This window comes from Poecilia formosa, unplaced genomic scaffold, assembly GCF_000485575.1.
Source record: "Poecilia formosa unplaced genomic scaffold, Poecilia_formosa-5.1.2 Scaffold68, whole genome shotgun sequence".
Classification (NCBI taxonomy): domain Eukaryota; kingdom Metazoa; phylum Chordata; class Actinopteri; order Cyprinodontiformes; family Poeciliidae; genus Poecilia; species Poecilia formosa.
Window position 1 is genome coordinate 476,495 of NW_006800007.1, and position 20,615 is coordinate 497,109.

Consider the following 20,615-nt stretch of genomic DNA (forward strand, 5'->3'; position numbering starts at 1 on the left):
AGAAGTAGAAAGTGAATTGGTGCACCCCTATTAGCAAATAAACTCAATTTGTTAAACTAATCTAAAAGAGAAAATAATTTACATGGATGGAAGTCAAAAAAGCTTATGAAATATATGTAAACATCTTATTTTAACATATAAGTGGAATTATGCAGGTGAGGTGGGAATGCTGAGTTTAATAAGAGGAAATGTTGTGTCTTCACCTGAAATAATCTTTCTAAAACACATTTGCTCAAGTAGCAAACTAGAACATCATATTAGTTGATGAAAAAACATGGGGTTTCTGCAATATGAGACTTTTGTGCTTCCAGGGGCATATACAGAAAATGCATGGTCCCCATTCTCTACCTTCCTAATGTTATCATTACATCTAATGGATCACAGATTAGAAAACTAATTAGTCCCAGTTAGACAGAGAAAATTGAATCCGCTAAATTAGTTTACCTTTGATGAGGAAGCAGTAACATCGCTACACCTGTCATTATTCAGCAGTCTCTCAGCAAAGTGCTCTGTAGTGCTTAATCAGGATTAAGAATTAACAGGTCTGATATTAGGATGTCACAATCCAAACAGATTCAAATGAGAAATAAATAGATTATGTTATAAACTCAATACTTTCCTGTCTACATATCTGGTGTTTTTTTATTTTTTTTTTATTGTTTTTGGCTGAAATGCCACTAGCTTTTCAAATAACGAATTATGAGAATGATTAATGCAGCAGTTCAGATGTGAACAAGCAGCAGCAGCAGCCTGTTTGTTCACCAGTACCTTCTGAGCATGAGTGTCTGTTCAGCAGGCAAAGCTTTCTGTTGCCTCGTTTAAATAGCAAGTTTGTGATATTCCCAGTTTATGGTGCCTCTGGCTGCTCGTAAATCACACACTGAGTCATCCACCTCCGCCAATTGATACGTTTTCATTAATGAAGCAGGACCAAAAGAGGTTTGGTGGGGAACTCAGCTGGCTCAATGCGCAGCTCTACGAGTAAAACGTGTTGAAAGTTTGGTCACATGATCACCTTGTGGCCTTTTGTGAGCTTAAAATCGGGACCTTTCAGAAACAATGTAAGCTGCTAATGTCCCAGTTTTTCTGTCCAAAACCATCTTTGATCCCTTTGCTTAAAATGAACAAAAATGAATAACTGATCAATTATCTGGTTAATTGTAATTACCAAAATGTTATAAAGTAAAGGCATTTGTGTTGAAGGATTACGTAATCTTCCACAGACGCAAAACTCAGTCGTAAATTTAGTTTGAGAGTCTGTTTAAAATGTTGTGTTGGCGATTGTTCTGTTCTGGCAATTATAGAAGTAAGGTATTTCATACATAAATATAAAATTAATTGCAGAAAAACACGCTGACCTGTGCTCTCCCGCTCTGTGGAAACAAGGCATACATTTCATAAAGACTAACTGGTACTTTCTCCCCTGATATTTATGCAAGCAGCAATGAAATAATTCTTATTTTTAATGGAGAAATTCTTTATTATATTTCCTTGATCAATTATCATATTGTGGGACTTCTGGTCATTAGCAGCTCAGATTTGAAGATGCTAATTTGAAATGTGTTCAAATCTATACAAGCCAAAACCACCAGTTATTACACAAGTTTTAAAGTAGAAAAATGAGGCACAAAAATGAGAAAATGTGCACAAATGTAGATGAACTTTGTAAAAGTACAGCTAATAATTCACAATTAGTTTATCATCATCAGTTATGTTTTTCCTCATGCTGTGTTTTTCCTCACTGGATTCACCTTTTTCTGTTTCAGAGTCAGCTCTGAAGTTTGGCAGTACATCCTACCTGAAGTATCTCCACAGGATGGATGAGGACAGCCAGGATTTCAGACTCTCGCTGAGGTTCAAGACTTTCCAGGAGCAAGGCCTCATCATGACCTCTAGAGGTGCAAACGACTGGGGGGCTCTACAGGTATTTATCCTTACGTGGTTTATAACTGAACGCCAAAAAACAGGACTTACTTTTCATATTTTTGTGAATTTTCTAGTGTTATTATGAAGTAATTGAATCTAGAATCCTATCATCACTTCAGCAGCTTTTAAAGATAAGACATAGAGTGGTATTTCAGAATAAAGTGTTTGCTTGGGTTCCCAACAACTTCTGTTCATTTTTCTAAGCACCAACATTCATGTTAAACTGTTAAAAGGGTCAGTCATGGAATTATAAGTAACATGTCAATGTTTATTATTGCTGCAAGAGACGTCCACTTCAGTTTGAAAATGTCACAACAGCAGAATAAGACAAAATAAGAAGAAACACTCTGGAAGCATTATAATTACAGTGAAAGGAGGCAGAGGCTCATTATTTGCATTCATTTGAAATGTATTTGTTGTGCTCTCCCCTGAGCTGGGGGGTAATTTATTCTGCTCTTCCAGTTTTGCCACCGCAGAGAGATTAAATCTCTTCCTAATTTTCAGATGCTGTTAGTGTAATGTTGTTGTTTGACACTAATTTACGGGCCGGAAGATAAAATCGAGCAGCTGCTGATTTAATCAAAGGGAGTTCTCCATAGGGAACACAGACAGTAAGGGGGGATTGCTTGATTTCAAAATATTTTGAGCCCAGAATCCCAAATACTTGACTTCAGCTTCTCATATTCTGGCCTAATTTCATATTTTCTTATTATATAAGTTCACAGTTCACAGTTATAAGTTCAATTCTGAAATATTTTATATGTAACCTGTTTATCCTCTTGAGAGTTTATTCAAGTATTGCACCACATCCAGCTATAACAACCTGATTTAAAGGAGCCTTTTGTTGGACCATTTACAGTTAAGAAAAACTTTGTTCCTTTTAATATAAAAGAAACCAGGTTGAGACATTTCTGTGCCTCAAGACTTTAAAACAAAGCTGTTGTCAAGAGTTTCTTTCTGCTCCTCTTCCAGTTAAACATGAAGATCATTACAGTTGTAATTAAATATTTACATCCAATATCTGAAAAAACAAACTTTTTTTTCTATCCCACTTTCTCACATTAATTCAGATTGAACTTTCTTTTGTTGTACCAGTTGGGAATTCAAAACCTATTTCTAGTTGCTAAAGAAAAAAAAAAACATCTTGGACTTGCTTTTCAACCTTCTTCAGACTCAGAAGGCCTGTTTATTTAGTAGAATGGCTTTTTAAGAGGTATGACTTGGGGCAACCGTTTTGAGTTTTCTTCCAAAGGTTTCACACAATAGTTTGTTGGAGTTTTGGTTAATTCCTCCTGGCAGAACTGATGTCAGGTTTGTTCTCAAACTTTTTCAGCTCTTCCCACAAGGCTTTGAAAATCCCAACCAGTGTGGATATGGAAAGGTTTAGTCTGTTTTAATGTCAATCAGAAGGAAGCAAAAGGTCATGTACCTTTTCATGTAGGAGAAAAGGTACAATATCTAACTCTTTTTCACTTTTAATTTCTATATTTGCGAAAGGACTTTTTTTAGAGTATCTTTTAAGTACCAAACTAAACTTATGTCCAGCTCCACATTACTTTATGATGTCAGCGATTCTGGTGTAGGAGCTCATTGGTCCCATTTGGCCCCTTTTTCCTTTAAATTCCCACTGAGAGAACCGACTCTGTTTTGGGAGTCCCAACAAAAACTTTACTGTCATCAAGATTTATTAATATGTTTCTGTGGCACAGTGAAGGGAAGAGAAGATTCATTTTTGTGCTCTAGTGCAAAGTCTTTTGTACAAAACTAAACGGGCAGAGTGAAGGAGAATAATGAGTTGTTGTGTTCTTTAAGAAACATGTTTCCATAAATGGATAAAATGCATTTTTTAAAGTCCCTGAAGTTCTATAAGGTATTTTCTTGTGTAGATTTTTTTTTATTGGCAAGATATCTCTCAGGCTCTTGAGGCTCTCTGGCTGAATATGTTTTATTCTGATTCCTGGAAGTCATTACAAGCCAGAGTTTTTAACCAAGGTGAGGAACTCATGCTCGACTTCTCTCACTACCTTGGACTTGAGTGTGTGGGTTTAAGTTAACTTTAAAACTTAAGTTTCACTGCTGCTGAATTGTTTTATTTAATCCCACAGTTTACTCTAGAGTAATTCGGCACCTTTGAAAGGAAAAGTGGGGCGGCTTCAATCAAAAGCAGCAGCAGTAAACTGTGAAGAACAAGTGAAGGTGACTTGTCACTTTAGACCTGACAGCAGAGCAGTTAGCACACTCGACAGTGAACAAGGCGGTGGATATGTGCTGATGTGGAGTCAGTGGACCAACACTCACTCACTGCTGCTATACAAGCTGGCTTGTTTTATTTCAGGCATTTATGTTGACGAGTGAGCAGGAAGAGTTTCTTGCTCAAGCACTTGTGACATTTAAAGAAGTGACTTGATTATCAAAACTAGAATCATGGAAAGCACTGAAAGCCTCAGTTGCCTTCGTTAAGATCAGCATTCAATCACCATTCAAGAAAAAGAAAGAGAGTGAAAATAGCTAGAGTATGAGAGTTTCAAGGCTTAACCTAGTTACTAACCAAAATATGTGCACAAGCTCACATTAAATTTACCAATTAAACATCTTATTGAGCTCCTTCTTAATGAGGGGACTGACAAGGATAACTGGAACCTTTGTGTTCTGTTAAATCTGATGTAAAACTAACTGAATTTCAAAGAAAGGACCTTGTGATTGTAATCAAACATGTTGGTGGTAGTGTGATGGTCTGCAAGCATTACAGCTTGCAGTAATTATTAAAAATAACAATTCTGATCTCTACCAAAGAATCTGAAAAGAGAAGGTCCAGCCACCAGTTTGTGGTCTTGCTGCTGAGCAAAGTATGAAATACTCTGGATAGTTCAGTGGAACAACATGAAGGTTTTGGACAATCCTGGTTTTTAAGTCTGGATTTTATTTGGACTGAGTTGCTGTTTTATGACTTTAAACAGGTCATGCATGCTCAATGCCCCTGAAATAAAAAAAAAAGACAATGCGCTAAATTTCCTCCACAGTGACGAAAAAGAATCATTGTGAGATATCGCTAATTCTAAATGACAGCTGTTCCCATTAAGGTGTCATCAACTTAAATTATTAATTTTTAGAATCATTCAAGCTATCTCTGTCCAATAGTAAAATGAGTTTCATAATCTGAGAAACTTCATTTGGGGATGCAGGTTCATAAAAATGTAGGAAGACACCGATATCCTATATTAATACTGCTGTTATGGATTACAGGGGTATTTACGATATTAAATATATTTTTGACATTGTAAAAAAATAACCACAGCACTGACATTGCTTTTCTGCTTCAAGTAAACGCGCTACATCACTGTCACCATCATATGAACAAACAAATATGACCAACCATCTCCCATCCACCCACAAACAAACAGAAACAAGATGGAAATAAATATTGGTTGTTGATATCGGCCCAGTTTTAGTTATTGGACCAATACCGACCTTAATGCTGATATATAATGCACACCTTATTTAAATATAATAAAAAAGCAAAAACTGGACAAATATGTCAGTGGGAAAATATTTTTTGAGCACTCTGCGGTACCTCTGCTTGTGCGCATAACCATCATTCTGAAAACATAAGCGTTGCTGCTGTGCCGGCCTGGTAAACTTTGCCCTGCAGCATTAAAGCGGCTTGCAGGAGCCTTGCAGCATTTGTGACTGTGATTTATGAAGTCACAGAATAAAAAAATAGAGAGCTGGAGAACTTTAGTCCCAGTAGAGTTTGGCTTTATAGGCTACACATGTTAGATGGGCTCTTCTGTTATAGTAAGATCCCTGATGCATCAAACTGCTCTCTCTATTTAATTATTTCGTCACAAATAAGTTGTACTCAGCTTGTGCAATAGATTAAAAGGGAACTCACACATATTTAAGCTGTCCCTCAGTCAGAACATCTTCCTTTGGTTAGCTAAATATAGAACAATCCTCATTTTCCTCCTTATTCATCCATGTGAGGGATTCTGCAGGTTCAGCTCAGGAAATCTATTACTGTTTTGGATATGAAACGAACTTTATTTTGGTCACTGAAGGCAAAATAGCATCACTCTGCATAAAGGTATGAGAAAGATCTAAAAAAAAAACAGATATTGGAATTATTAATGTTTTGAGAGTCAGTTGCATTGGTGTCAATGATGCATCACCGTCTTCTCTCGTGTATGATAGCATTTTTCAAATACAGAAGATGTGGAAAATGATTCTGTTGCATAAAGAAAACATGAACAGATAAAAGGAGGTGGAAAAGCTGCTGGCTAGTTATTTCTTGAGCGCGCTGAGCGTGCAGAAACGTTAAGAGGCCACGGTTTATGGAGATAAAATGCTGAGCATATTTGTTTGACTCTAGGTGCAGTGTGTCAAGTAGAGGGGAGTTGAGCAGCGCATCAGCAAAAGATTATTTTTGTAACACAAAAGACTACTCAAAAAAGACAGAAACATGAGTCACTGCTTAGTTGTTTTTAAGAGTTTCCCCAAATTGCATCTGAAGAGTAGAAAGTGTTCTAAAGTTGGGTAAATATGAAAACACATTGTTTAAGCGTTTTCTATTTTATTTTATTTGCAAATATTACATATTTTTAAGTAAGTAGATGTTTTTGACATTTTTTAAAATCAGAGATGTTTGCTCATTCTAGTCTACTGTCATTGCTGCACATGGCACAGTTAGTAGCCTGTTTCCTGGCAGAAGGAAGGTCCTGGTTGTTTATCCTGTGTGTCTTTCTGTCTTTTATTGGACAGATGACTTGTTGAGGGTGTGTGTTGGCAGCTTTTGCCACCCAAGTTGGAACTAACAGTTATTACGTTTAGGACATGATTATTTATTTTACAAATAGCCCGGTTGACCTGGATCTTTTCTTCTCTTAATAAATAAAATCACTGTTCAAAAATGTACTTGTATATTTACTCAACTTATGTATTAAGTCAAGTTAAGTCAAGTGTATCTGTATGACACATTTGAGCAACAAGTCAGTCCAAAATGCTTTGCACAATAAAAAAACATAACATATTTATCAATAATGAAACAGCAATGAACTTCTTTGATTCATTCTCTGATTTAAGACATATTACATCATTAAACGACAGAAAATTAGCAGCTCTTGATAATCAAACTGTGCCTAAAACTCTGATTTACATTTTTTTATTCTTTATTAAATGTCATGAATTTCTGAACCCTGAATTTTAATTATCCTATTTGTTTTTTTTGTTTTTTGTTTGTTTGTTTTACTTCCCCAGCTGACCAAAGGGGAACTCCACTTCAGATACAGATGTGGAAACAAATCCCCCGGCACACTGCTGGTCAGATCCCATCTGGTGTCGGACGGCCGCTGGCACAGCGTCCTGCTGGAGGTCAACTCCAGCTCTCTGAAACTGACTCTAGACCAGCAGCACCCAGCTTCCATCAGCCTGGCAGAGCCGTGCCGAATGATGCACTCCCATGGCGCTTTGCTGTTTGCTCCTCTACCTCAGGACTCCGCTCAAGATTTGGGCCTGGACCCACATCATTTCACTGGCTGTCTGGAGGGCCTGAAGCTCAATAAGGAACCAATTGTCCAGGGTGATGCAGCAGAGTTGACTGGACCAGGAAGCAGGAGGGTGTACGGGGTGTATCAGTGCTGCAACAACTCCGCAGGCTGTAACAGTGAACCATGTAAGAATGGAGGCGTCTGCCAGGAGAACGCTGCTGGAGGTGAGTAAATGAACCTGGCTTTCCCTAAAATCACTTCACACACACAAGCTAAAAAGTTGTTTTGTTGTTTGTTTGTTGTTGTTTTTTTTGTTTTGTTTTTTACCAAATATAGCTCTTTACTGATAGGACCACAGATAAAGAGTGAATAGCATGCACAGCATTTTGATAATTCCAAAAAGTGTGACATGCTTTTCAGAAAAACTCACATTTTTCCAACTAAAAACTTAAACGAGTTTCTTAGATGTTTCAGTTTGTTGTCATGATTGTCGTGAGCCATGTTTCTTTCCAAGTAGATTTAAATGCAACTTGCTGAACAACATTTGATCAGCATAATAACTCAATAAAGTAGTTATGTTAATCAGGTCAAATATATGATTGATATCATGAGCTTTCAACATCCTCCTTTAAAATCAGTACATTCAGTCCATTAGAGGGTAAGGATGAGCATATGAGTTTAAAGATCACAGAGAGACAAAGTAGTGGAATACTTAAACAAACATACAGAATGAGCAAATAGTGATAGGGTTTCCCGTCTTTATACCATGATAACCAGCTGGATTATACGTCAAATCAGCAGATGGTAAAAGGGATGTTTTACTCTATGATCCATATGGTTCAGGAACACTATGACTCTTATCTACTCATTAAAAAATAAATTAGAAACAGTTCTCAAACATCAGAAACTGGATCATGGTCAGACCTGTAATAAAGATGTCAGTACAAGAACAGGTACAAGTCCTGTGCTCCAATAAGGCTGTAAACAAAAAGTACAAAATAGCCCTATCTTATTAAGTTTTGATTAAAGAGCTCCCTAATTTGGAATATTTTTCAGGTCATTTTACTGCATATTTTATTCTAGTTTTTTAGACGTTGTACAAAATGTGAAGTCAATTGCTGTGGAACACAATCCAGCAGCCATTAAATAGTTTTGCTTAAACAAGTTAGGGATGCTAAACAGTTATATGAAAGGCTGATTTGTACAGTGCTATTGAAAGAATTAGACCTTTATAGATTGTTTAGATTTTTGCTTTTTGATTTAAATATTTCAGATCAGCAAGAAGACCTAGAATAAGGTAGAACAAAAATAATTTTTCAGTCATGTCACAGCATCTTAATTGGATAGAAGGCCAGAGTTTAATGAGGCCTCTCTAATACTTGTATTTATTTATTTATTTATTATTTTTTTCTGGCTGCAGCTAGGTAAACAATTGCTTGTATGTTTTGGATTATTGTCCTGCTACATAACATGAGTGCGATTGACTTTTATTTCACAAACTAACAGTCACACATTCCCCATCATTTTCATTAACAATAACTATTCTATGATTTATTTCAATGAAACTTCAGTGCCGTGTTAGTTTAGCAGGACACACACCTTCCAGGTAGTTTCATGTTTGTCTTGTGAGTTCACAGGATATTTTTCTAAAATATCTTGAACATTATTGGGATATTTTTGGGAGATTCAGTAGTCTTTATATCCCTTTTGCAAGGAATTGCAAAAACTAATCTTAAATGAGATAAGAAAGATTTTTATTTAATTTTTTTCTTGATAAATTAAATCATTATTTGAAAAGTGCTTTCTGTATTTACTCAACTTAACTTTGCTTTATATTAACATTGAAAGTAGCCACAGAGAAAGTCTGTCTTGCACCTCTATATGTTGTTCCAGGAGCATCAACAAATGAGCAGGAAACAAAATAACTACAAAACACAGATTTATACAGAGACTTTTATTTTTCCTGCATAGAAGTTTTATGATTCACACTTTTTTTATCTTTTAATGTTCGTTATTTATGAAGCCTATAAAATGTGTCTTGAAAAAACAATGTAAAAGGGTTTTGTGTCACATCTAAAAAAATAAATTGTACTACAAAGGAGAATGTAATGCATAGCCCTATAACCTACAAGTCAGCAATGAGCAATAGACTTGGCTGCATTCATGTAAATTGCTAAACCACCACGTCTTCCCTTAGGTCTGTGTTGTCAAAATAAGTTATAGTGTACAAAAAGTTCTGCAGTCAAGCAATTGTGTGAACTTTGTAGTCCTTTTGGAAGACATCCTTCATGAAAGACAGCTGTGTTTAGAGCAGTTAAGTTGTTTCTTTCCAAAAGATTTCATGTTCATTTTAAAATGAATGTTAAACCCTGGGCTTTCCAGCACATGTGCAGTTTAGCAGCTGTGCAGTGTCAACAGGCTGGAAAGAGCATGGATCTTCACACAGTCAGAGATATTGTCCTGTCAGCATAAGAGACTACTCCAATGTATTGCAATGTTGTGCGCAATACAACATATCTTTTTTTGTGACATGTTATCACTAATTAGGCAGATTATACTAATAAATTCAATCTCTAAAAGGTTGCATTTCTGACAGCCTGTTTCTAGCTGCTTGATTTATTCTTTATCCAAACAGCAGCTGATAAGCACAAGTGAACTTAGCATAAAAGGATCTTTTAAAAAATTATTCCGATGAGCTTCACTGTGAAATTGTAGCATTACATCTAGTTTTTCTTATACAGCTTAGATATGAAACAGAACATAAAGTTGTTATTGATGCAGGTTTCTTTGCTTTAGAAAAAATATGTGAACAAAAACCCTGTACAGTTGTTATCAATAATCTTCCGCCCACAATAATATTTCTTTACTTAAGTTACTTTTAAAGGCTCATAACTACATTATATTTTATTGTTTTCTTTTACAATATGCAAATGGCCTCTGTGGACACTGGATGAAAGGTTACTGTTTTCTCAGGATTGTATTCATCATCGTGTCAACTCATCTTTTAGTCACGCTTCAGTTACTAAAGCAGAGCTGCAGTAAGAAACAACCACTATCTTAAACTGTGTTTATTTCCCTAAAGATGCCTCGAGGTAAGGCCAATGCCATCAGACAGATGTTAAACACAATGCAGACTTCAAGGTTTGTTTTGTTTTACTGCAGCTTTCTTTGCGTAAAACAGCTGGGAAGAAAATAAAAGACAGATTAGATTGTTGTCAATGTTTCCCTACTTCAGGCCTTTTTTAGGTCACGGTTATGAAAACAACACAAGTTACCAAGTGGCTGCTAAATACTTCAAAATGATATAATGGCAGGTAATGGGATCATACGGTTGCCTCGCAGGAAGGTCTCCAGGTAGCCTGGTGGCCTGTACATGTAGTGGCTCACTGCTCATGCAAAGATTGCTGAGGAAAGTCCAGAATAGATGAGCATAATGACAGGAAATTATGAAAATTCAGCATTTTTAAATATTACATTGATGACTACAGGTGCAATAAAAATGCATTCTCATCCCTTCTCTCCCACATGCTAAAGTATTAGTGGCATGAAGAGTCAACAATTATTCAATTCCATGCAGTCTTTTGCGATATTGATACTACATAAAGTAATTATCCGACACTGATATAACATTGGTGTACACTGATGAGACATAATAGTTTTAGCATGGTGGATTGTCACACCACCACAGAAAGAAACTGTGAAAAGACAGCAACATAACATTTTCTATATCACATTTCAAACTGCTTTTTTCAGTGGAAATGTCTTCCACAAAGACAGATTTGACTCATTGGTTTTGCTACCATTTTTACTTCAGTCAGTATTTTTGGGTCCTGAAGTTTCACTGGTTTTTCATAAAATTTCATGTTGTGTTTAGTTCACCCCTTTCAATTTATAATTATGTGTTTAATGTTACTTTTGGTTTACCTAACTTACATAAGTTTCAAAGCATTAAAGATTTTCTTTCCAGTTTTCCTCTATTTTTTGTTGATTCTTCATGTATATAAAAAAAAATACTTGATAATATTTTTATTCCTATTAATATTTGTAATTGAGAACATTTAGAACTCCTCATTTTAATGGCCAGTGACTTACTGTGTTTTCCCTTGTACATATCAAACACACTTCTGCGTTATCAGGCTGGATCACGTTGACCTTTGCTGTGATTAATTCCTGCCTGTTGTGGACGCTCGATGCGGCTTTGATCAGTCGCTCTTGTCTCAGTTGTCTAAGTGCATTTTATTTATTCTGCAGAGCCCCACTGCACATGTGCAGGAATTTTCCACGGCGACCGCTGTGAGCTGGCCGTCAACCCATGCATTTCGCAACCGTGTACCAACGGCAGGGTGTGCATACCAAAGGCTCCGGGTTACATATGTAACTGCTCTCTGGACAACACCGAAGCAAGGTAGACACACTTGTCACATTTTTTATTTATTTCTCTATTTGAAAACATTGCTTATTTGTACTGTTTTGATTTTACATAAGAGCTGGAAGATGTTTTAGAGTAAAAGCCAATCCGTCAATCCCCACTAATCATCATTTAGACATGATTATGTTTGCAACCTCTCGGGAGGAGATTAAGATTAAAGCACACCAAGAAGACCTTGCTTTAGTCTATCCATTGTAAAACATATTACGAATAGTTGCAACTCAACAAATAAACAAGAGGAGCTGAAATAATAAAACCAATTACCACCAATCCCATCACTCCCAGATGAACTGTGGTCAGAGAGCATTCACACACAAAATTGTAATTACATACTCAGAGGTAATCGCCTCGGTCCAGCAAGGCCAAGAGAATAATGAAATAGAAAAAAGCCCACAAACCACATCATCAAGAACAGCTTCAAAGTTTGTCTTTCGAGAAACGACGCAGGCGGCCTTGAATTTTTATGTGTATTCAATCGGACTTCCAAATTTTGATGAACACACAAACAACATCCACTCATCACTAGATACTTGAATTCCTTTTGCATCACCAGCGGACGACAAGCAAAATTACTGATTCATTTGCATATTATTTCTTTCATTAAGACCGTCTGTGGAATTGCTTTGCGCCTCACGGTTATTGAGAGCAATCCACGTTGCAGGTAACGTTTCCACTGAACGAGTGAAAAATGACTGTGGGTTGTAATTGAGAGGTTTTTTTTGACTGTGAAGATGTTTTTATTCCACCCGGTACATGTCATAATAAAAGTCACTCAGTCAGCAGCACATGAAGATAAATTACAGACAACAGATGTCCATCCATGTAAGGTCAGAAGGGACAAAAATCCTAGCTTTAACTGTGTCAAAAGCCCTGTTTATAAACCAAATTCTCTGCAGATAAACTGAATAAATGTTTTCTTTTTATTTAATTAAAGAGTTGCTTTGAAACAGTTTAGTGTATCACATCTAGTAAATTTACCATCTGGGAAATGTGTGTGTTAAACCAAGCACCAGGCTGTTTAATGCAAAATAACACGATAGGTTTATGTAATAAGGCGGTAACACTCAGCAGTCACAGCGCTGACAGTACTTGGGGAGTATTTCTTGCCTGGACCAGGAAGATGAAGGGCTGCAGTAAAGCTTTTAGTGTCATTAGCCAAGGATAACCTTTACTCCCTGGCCAAGGTGCCAGTCTTTGTGCTGCTCTTTGCTTTAACATTCTTGTTCAGAGCCACACTGGCCCCTGGCTGTTGGATTTAATTAAAATATTTGAACAGTTTAAAGAGGAAAGACTTGGTTTTTGGCCACAAAGCTTGCAAAATACAAGAGTGTTACTATCAAGGGATTTTTTAAGTGTTTAATTCTAAAAAAGTAATTCCTTATTTAAAAACAGCCTTTGGGCTATTTCTTATTAGCAAACTGACAAATTAAAATAATTCTTGGTCCATTAACTTGCCTGCTATGTTTTTAACTATACTTCACAATAATAAAAAAAACAGAACAGGGTTAGATATATTATTATGTTCATATTCTAAAAAAAAAACAATTCTTAATGTTGACGTGATTCACATTTCTGCTATAAATACCCTGTATAGCAAGAAAGTAAACTTGAGTTGGTCCAAATGTCTCTAACTGAATATCATGGAGAGTCAAACGGTGAGGACTATTTAAGGATTTGTGTATTTAGGTGCTGCATAAATCATAATGTTGCTTCAGTCTTCTAATCTGTGGTAAATTTAAATGCTTAAATTGAATACAACTGACCCTAAAAAAGATCAGAAGCCTTTTTATTCCACTATGTAGAACAACAAGTACAGTAAACATGCTCCAGATTCGTACAAACCTGTATTCCTCTCTCTGCTTTTTACTGAATCTATCTTCCTTTCATGGTTTAGATGCCACAACGAGGTTGAGGTCTGCCAGCCTAATTCCTGTCCTGGAGCTTATGACTGTAAAGTCACTGATGGTTTGATCTACTGTGCCCCGCTGCCAGTGGTCAGTTTTATGGAAACTTTGCACTTTGGAACCAATTATTGTAATTTCTCCTCCTCTGTAAGTCTGACTCATCCTCTCCCATCCTGTGTCAGGTATCTCAAGAGATTGGCTATTTGGAAATCATACAGATCTGTGCCGTTGTCCTGGGAATAGTCCTCCTGGTTGGAGTCTTTGTTTGCGTCAGGAGACGTTATGTTCAGAAGAAGAAGAGAAAACCTGTTTGTGTCCAGGACTCAAATGGGTGAGAATATTTTTTTTTTCCTTAGAGAGGTGTGGATTTATTTCATATTACACTTGCTTAAATAATTTAAGCATGAAAAAAAATATGGGCATAAAAAGAAGCACATCCGTGACATGGTTGTTAATGAAAACCCCGTTCAAGTGCTTTGGGGAAGTGGTGCCACAAGATGATGCCCCGCAAAGCAACCCCATTAAATTAAATTAAAATACTATACAGTAATCATTTGAGAAAATTAATTTTTGATTTTCGTAAGATGTAAACTGAAATTTTGGAAATATATCACAGTGTAAGAGTTTCACTTTTTGAATCACATTACTGAACTTTTAGGAGAGGGATGTTCCTTTTTTTCCAAGCAAAGAGAAACTAAATCATAAAAAGTTCATCAAGTGAATTCTTGACCAGCATCAAACAAATACGTGTTTAATCATCAGCACAGAACTACTTGCTAACAGTGTCAAACTAAAGCCACCTTTGTTCATCCCAACAGTTACTTCCAGCCCAGTCTGGCTAAGAGCCTGAAGGCAGAATGCCAAGACGTCAACTCCACCGAGATGAGCTCGCTGGTCAACGCCACCAACAACCTGGACCACCACACACCATTCAGATCCCTGAGGCCCCGCAGCCAAATTGGTTCCGCAGGAGGCGGATCCCCAAAGGCGCAGCGGCCGGTGGTGTGCAGCGTGGCCCCCAACCTTCCTGTCAGGCCGCCGTCAAGCTCCGACAATGACTCCATCAGGAAGGGCCACTGGGACATGGACTACGAAGGTGTGTAGCAGTTTGTTTTAAATATTCATGCAGATCAGCAGGCTTGGATGACAGGGCAACAAATCACGTTTTAACTTAGAGCAAATTCAGTCAGGGAATAAAAATCTGTAAATAAATAGAAGAAATCATGGCACAATAAAATAAAATGGTAGGTCTATTCAATGTGGTCAGTATAGTATTAGAGTTCATTAACTTATAAGATTACCCATTTTTCTTTTGCTAAATGCTTTATGGTAATCATGTAAACAAAATGGTTTAATTTATTTAATAAAGAAGAGATTAAATTATTCTCTTAAAACCAAGATACGGCGACATTTGTTACTTTTAGTTCTTACACAAAGTAGAATTGAATTATCTTAACCATTTTGATTTAAAACGCTCAATCCTTCAAAAACAAAAATATCATTTGAAAATCTAAATTGCATCAGACCTGTAGAGGTTTGAGAGCTTTGAGCTGGTCAGTCAGGATCGCTATTTTTCAATATGTTGAGGTAAAAAAAAAACAAAAAAAACTGCAGCAACAGTTATAGAAAACTTAAAATTCAGACATATTAACAGTATAAAAAAAACACTTGCTTGGAAACCAAGCAGGTGTTTGAGGAAAATGTCGACGTATGCTACAAGAGGTTATTTAGTGGAAATAACTAAAGTATGATTCAAGCACAGCTCTCCCTTCTCTTGTTGAAAAAAAGACAATTTCAAACTTGTGCTGCTGGCAGTATATTCTGGAGGAGCGCGCTGAAACTTTTCTTTATCCCAAAATATGTTGCTCCTGGTGACGGACTTGGCCTGCAGTGACTTCTGTAAAGCCTGTCCACATCAAAAAAGACAGAAATTCATATAAAAGGCTGAAGGTGTCTATGCTCAGGTTTCCAGCTGAATTGTAATAATGTTGAAGGAAGATGAGAAGGATTCTCCAGGTGCTTTTCTTAGAAGGTTTTTTATTCAGCCTGCCTTTAGGTGAAATGTGGGGACTTCATGCTGGGTCCTCTTTAGATACATTCCCTCTCCCCGTTCTGCCTGTCAAAGCCAATCGTAGGAACTGTGCTTGAACAATTTAACATGCGTATTTTAGCCCCGATTTTGTCAAACCTATGTGGACCACATGCAGTGATGCGTGTGGTTTTATAGTTCAAATCTATTAATGATAGTAAGTGATAATTCAAAGTGTATCAGCTTTTAATTTATGGAGTGCTTCAAACAACAACGTCTTTCTACATCTCTTTGTTCATTTTGTTTGTCTTTGGCCTGGAGTAAGAATGTGAAACTAGAAGCTAAATAAATTTAGCCTCTGCTCTCTGTAGAAAGTGTTGCAAACAGTGTATTTGATTGTTTTGAGACAAAACGTGACGTTTTCCTTCTCTTGTCTCCAGTCTACCCAGCAGACCCAGACTATTACGGACGGCCAACAGTCCGGGAGTTCCCTCAGTTTGACATTGTGGAGGACACCTACTCCACCTCGACTGTGGACTCTCGAAGAAATTCCCGTTTTGGGGGCTTCCCATTCCCACTGGATCGCTGCGATCGTCGGGCACCGCTGCCTCCGTGTTACAGCAATCAGAACTTAGACGACTTTTTGGGTCCAGACGGTCTTCCTCTTCCCAGCTCACAGTGCCCGAACGAGTACACTGCCATCAGCTACTATCCCACCCAGCACACGCGGAGCCTCGACAACGTCTCTTCGGGCTATAAAAGACTCAGCATGCGCTTAAGTGTGGCTATGCCTTCCTACGCTGAACAGTCCAGCCCGCCACCGGGCCCGAACCCCGCCCAGCCTCAAACACGACCCACGGGGCAAAACCACCACGGCTATGATGGATTGAGTATGGTGGAGAGTGATTATGGAAGCTGTGAAGAAGTCATGTTTTAGGACAAAATCACGGAGAGATCTCTATCATTCCTGAAGATTATATTGCTTCATACATGAACTACTATCACACTTCCACTTTAAGGCAGCTTTGTGTACAAGTACACATCTTGGTTGGGGGTCCACTGCAGCCGAGCTCCTCAATCCAATCTCCTTTTCTTTCCACCCTGATGGACATCAAAGAAAGATTGCAAATGTCAGTGTAGGTGTCTCTGATTCATTTGACTTCAACAGGCAATGTTGTCTTCCCATGTCAGACCAGACTGAGGCAGTCCAAAGCTGCTCAATTACCTCTTCGGAAGTAGTTCAGCAGAAGTTCATCTTTTAATTAAAGAAAAACTGCTGAGCGCCATCCCTAGAAAATATGAACAGTGTTGCTGACTTGATCCTGCACTCTTTGGAAATAAAAAGGAGATAAAGTACTACTTTTTTTAACCAGCAGGAGAGACTCTGCCTCTCAACAGAAAAGACTGTTGGAAAAAATGTGTCGCTAAATATCAAGCATTTCATCAACATTTCTGATAAGACAGCCACTCTGTACAAAACTGATTTGTTAATGCCTGCTCCCTGTCCTGCACTGAACAAGTAGATCATGTTATACTTTAATCATAGGTGAATTTATGCTTCTGGTCATTTCCCAATTGCAAGGATACAAATAAAACAACTTTAAATGTGTTAAACAAGACATTCAGAACTTGAAATGCAGGATGAGCATTTCAATGTTTGTTTACTCATGTTCACATCTCTTCCGATGGGGGCTGGATCCTCATTTAAACGAGTGATTTGGTGATGTTATTTGTGATGTCGTATTTCTAAATGTGTTCCACTGTCCTCAGTGTTGGGACGATTCAGTAGCTTTAGTGTCTCTGAACATTTCCTCCTGGATTTTAATGAGTGCAGAATGGATTTCGGTTCAAAGTTTTGGATTACCCACTGCTCAGCAATGTTTCTACCCTTGATGTTACAGGAACGCTTAATGTGGAAGTTTTGCAGCACCAAAGAAACTCCTGGTCAGCCATTTTTAATGTTGGAAAATACAACACTCTGATTAATGAAATTCCTGTTTCGGTCAAAAACTACTTTTGCTGCATGCAGCACATTTTTTAAGTAGATATGTAAAGTTAATGTTACTAGCAGCAAACAGTATTTTTCAGTTTTTCTTTTTTTTTTTTTTAATTGCAACATTTAATATTTAATCTAAATTGCAATAACATGAACTGATTGTTCCAAAATAAAAACTCAAATTTCCAAGATGCACACTACCGTTAAAAACGTTTACATATTTTAAAAAGTTATAGCCATTCCAAAAGAGAGAAATTTGAAGTCATTTCAGTGACTCTGAACAAATAAAATGTTCTCCTTAGCTAAAACCTACTCTATTGTAAATGACTCAGAGTTATTGTCTGCCCACTTCTGCTATTATTCTGAAGAACTCTCTTCATGAAGTGTAATAAATACGCACAGCTAACTTCTATTGTTTATTCACAAAGGAAAGCTTCTTGCATAACATACAAGTAGGCAGTAAGTTTTAAGAAAATACGCACATAAAGGAGGAAGATATTCAAGTTAATGAATATTTGATTCTATCAAATCTGTGCACAATAACTGATGATAGCACATCAATGTTTCTGAGTTTTAACTGAAATCTCACTTTCTTTCCAAATTTATGATTCAACAAGGGTAATCAGATGGATTCTTGGGTCATTTCTTCTTTGTAAAATGTTAGACTAATCAAAATGCATGTGTTTAAATTAACTGACCCTTCCGGCTTAGTTTTATTGTATTGAACAGCTGAATAAAATTCTACAGCCTTCTAACTTGCTGTTATAGGCGTCGCTATAGACATTGCTATGAATTTTAAACACAAAGAAGAACTTGATCTTGTTACAAAGCCAAAACACTCATTTATGCACATTTCAGGTACCAAATTTTGAATCATTATTCTCCTCTAACAATCAGTTTTCTACAACATGAATTTCCAGTCCTGTTCACATTTTAACATGGTCACACTGGATGATGTGCATCCTATTTTTCACTGGTAGTTTAGTTGAATAAATTCAGTTAAGAGCAACTAACGAAGCAACTACTGACGTGTACATTTAATACAAATTTTGTGTTATGCAGGAAGCAAATTGCTTGAATGTGTGTTACATATGTTCTTTTTTAATTCATTTACAAAGTTTATTTTTGTATTAATGTGGGCATCCCCATGTTTCTGTTATTTCTCTGTGAGAGATTTTATTAAAATGTGCTTTACTTCTTTTTTGTTTCCAAAGGTGAATAAAAAGACAGCTTCTAGAAACTACGATATCAACTTCAAATTGTTTTTAATCCCACAAAATCAGCACACAACCTATGAATATGGAAGTTAAGGAGAATTTTTTTGAAACTATGTTCCAATGAGAGCAAAACCAAGCCAGTCTAAAATGCAAGTCTTTCAAACAAAATATCAGTACTCGCCACAAACTTAGCCAACAAAAAAAGGTTGGCTCTGGAACTAGATTAAAAGTCATCCATGAATGTATTAATGCTGACCAAAAGCAAATAGCTTGGAGTCCTAATTGGTTTAGTTTCTCTCTGGTTTATTTTTTCATCAAAGGCCATTCCAGCAGACATGATTGTGATATTAATCTTAAGACAACAAAGAACAATTTCTGCTCATTTATTTCTTTGTTAGAAACAAATTCAGCAATCCGGGTGCCTCCTCTCTGGTAAATTTAATCACTTATGAATCTTGCAGGACGTGGATGTTAATTTCTAATTTCAACAAAAAATACTCACCTGAGAAATAATAATACATTCACATTAATCTTGTATTTCTGTGAAACTGAAGATCATTCAATTATTTCATATTCTTTTAATTATTCAATGTAAACATTGTTTTCAATTTGGACATATTGGAAGGGAAAAATCAGCAGTAACACATTACTTAGAATCCAAACTTTATGCAAATATATAGTCCGAAGCAGCTCTTCATCGCTTTCATCAAATAAAGAAAGTTCTGGAGGTTTGCAGGGAATAATAACTGTACCCACAGGCATAGTTTGTGTTTACTGACTAAATAATAAAGCATTACTTAAAGATGTTAATAAATTTCACTTGAAGACTTGCTGCAAAAATCTTGAGAACAATATTTAAACAACACAAAGCTGCAAACTAAGTCCATTTAAAAACAGCATCTCACCAAAGTGCTTCACAATTACACCATCAATTATAAAATATCAAACATAATAAAACTGTAAGGAAAATAAATAAAACACAGAGGAGTTAAGATTTCAAAGAACTGTATAGCGTCTCATATTCAATCAGTTAAAAGCCAGGGGAACAAGATGTGTTTTTAAAAGACATTTAAATGACTTTGTGCTCTGAGCCGTACTGAAAGGACAGGTGAGGCGTTCCACAGTCTGGGCCGTGGGAGCAAAGGCTCGATCACCTCCACGTTTTAACTTTGATCTCAGTACATGAAGGAGAAACTTCCTGTTTGACCAGAGTGCTCTCACAGGTGATTGGATGTTGACGAGATATTGCGCGTTATTATAAAGATTCCTGTTTTTATAAAGCTGCAACGACTGTGAAAACCCTTAAAAACACCTGTGAGCCTGCACAGCTGTCTGCCGGTCAGGTGGTAAAGTCAGAGAAGGATGGAGACGAAGCGCTGAAACAACACGGCATTTTTGACAGGCATCATGTGGTTTACAAACTACTACTGTAATTGAGGATTTCACACTATACACACTCAGATATAACGTAGGCATGCTATCAAATAGAATTTGCTGGGCTGAAAGCTACATCCATTCTAGATGATAAAAAGCAGCAACCAGGGTAATAATTTCAACTCAACAGTTTCAACCTTTGTCAAAATAATATACACCAACACTGTTTTCGAAGGCGCGTCTTAGAGGACTTCTTG

The 20,615-nt window shown here is 36.9% G+C and overlaps 1 protein-coding gene across 1 annotated transcript in view; it reads left to right on the forward strand.

Annotated features, from left to right (window-relative positions):
- fat2 (FAT atypical cadherin 2) overlaps nucleotides 1-18,043 on the forward strand; it is a 96,456-nt gene extending 78,413 nt beyond the window's left edge. Inside the window, exons 23-29 of the mRNA XM_007555038.2 lie at nucleotides 1,767-1,924; nucleotides 7,180-7,633; nucleotides 11,661-11,814; nucleotides 13,733-13,832; nucleotides 13,925-14,073; nucleotides 14,561-14,838; nucleotides 16,212-18,043. Of these exons, the coding sequence (XP_007555100.1) occupies nucleotides 1,767-1,924; nucleotides 7,180-7,633; nucleotides 11,661-11,814; nucleotides 13,733-13,832; nucleotides 13,925-14,073; nucleotides 14,561-14,838; nucleotides 16,212-16,708 (1,790 nt within the window). The 3' untranslated portion in view covers nucleotides 16,709-18,043. The remainder of the gene's footprint in view (nucleotides 1-1,766; nucleotides 1,925-7,179; nucleotides 7,634-11,660; nucleotides 11,815-13,732; nucleotides 13,833-13,924; nucleotides 14,074-14,560; nucleotides 14,839-16,211) is intronic.
- Nucleotides 18,044-20,615: the final 2,572 nt, after the last annotated feature.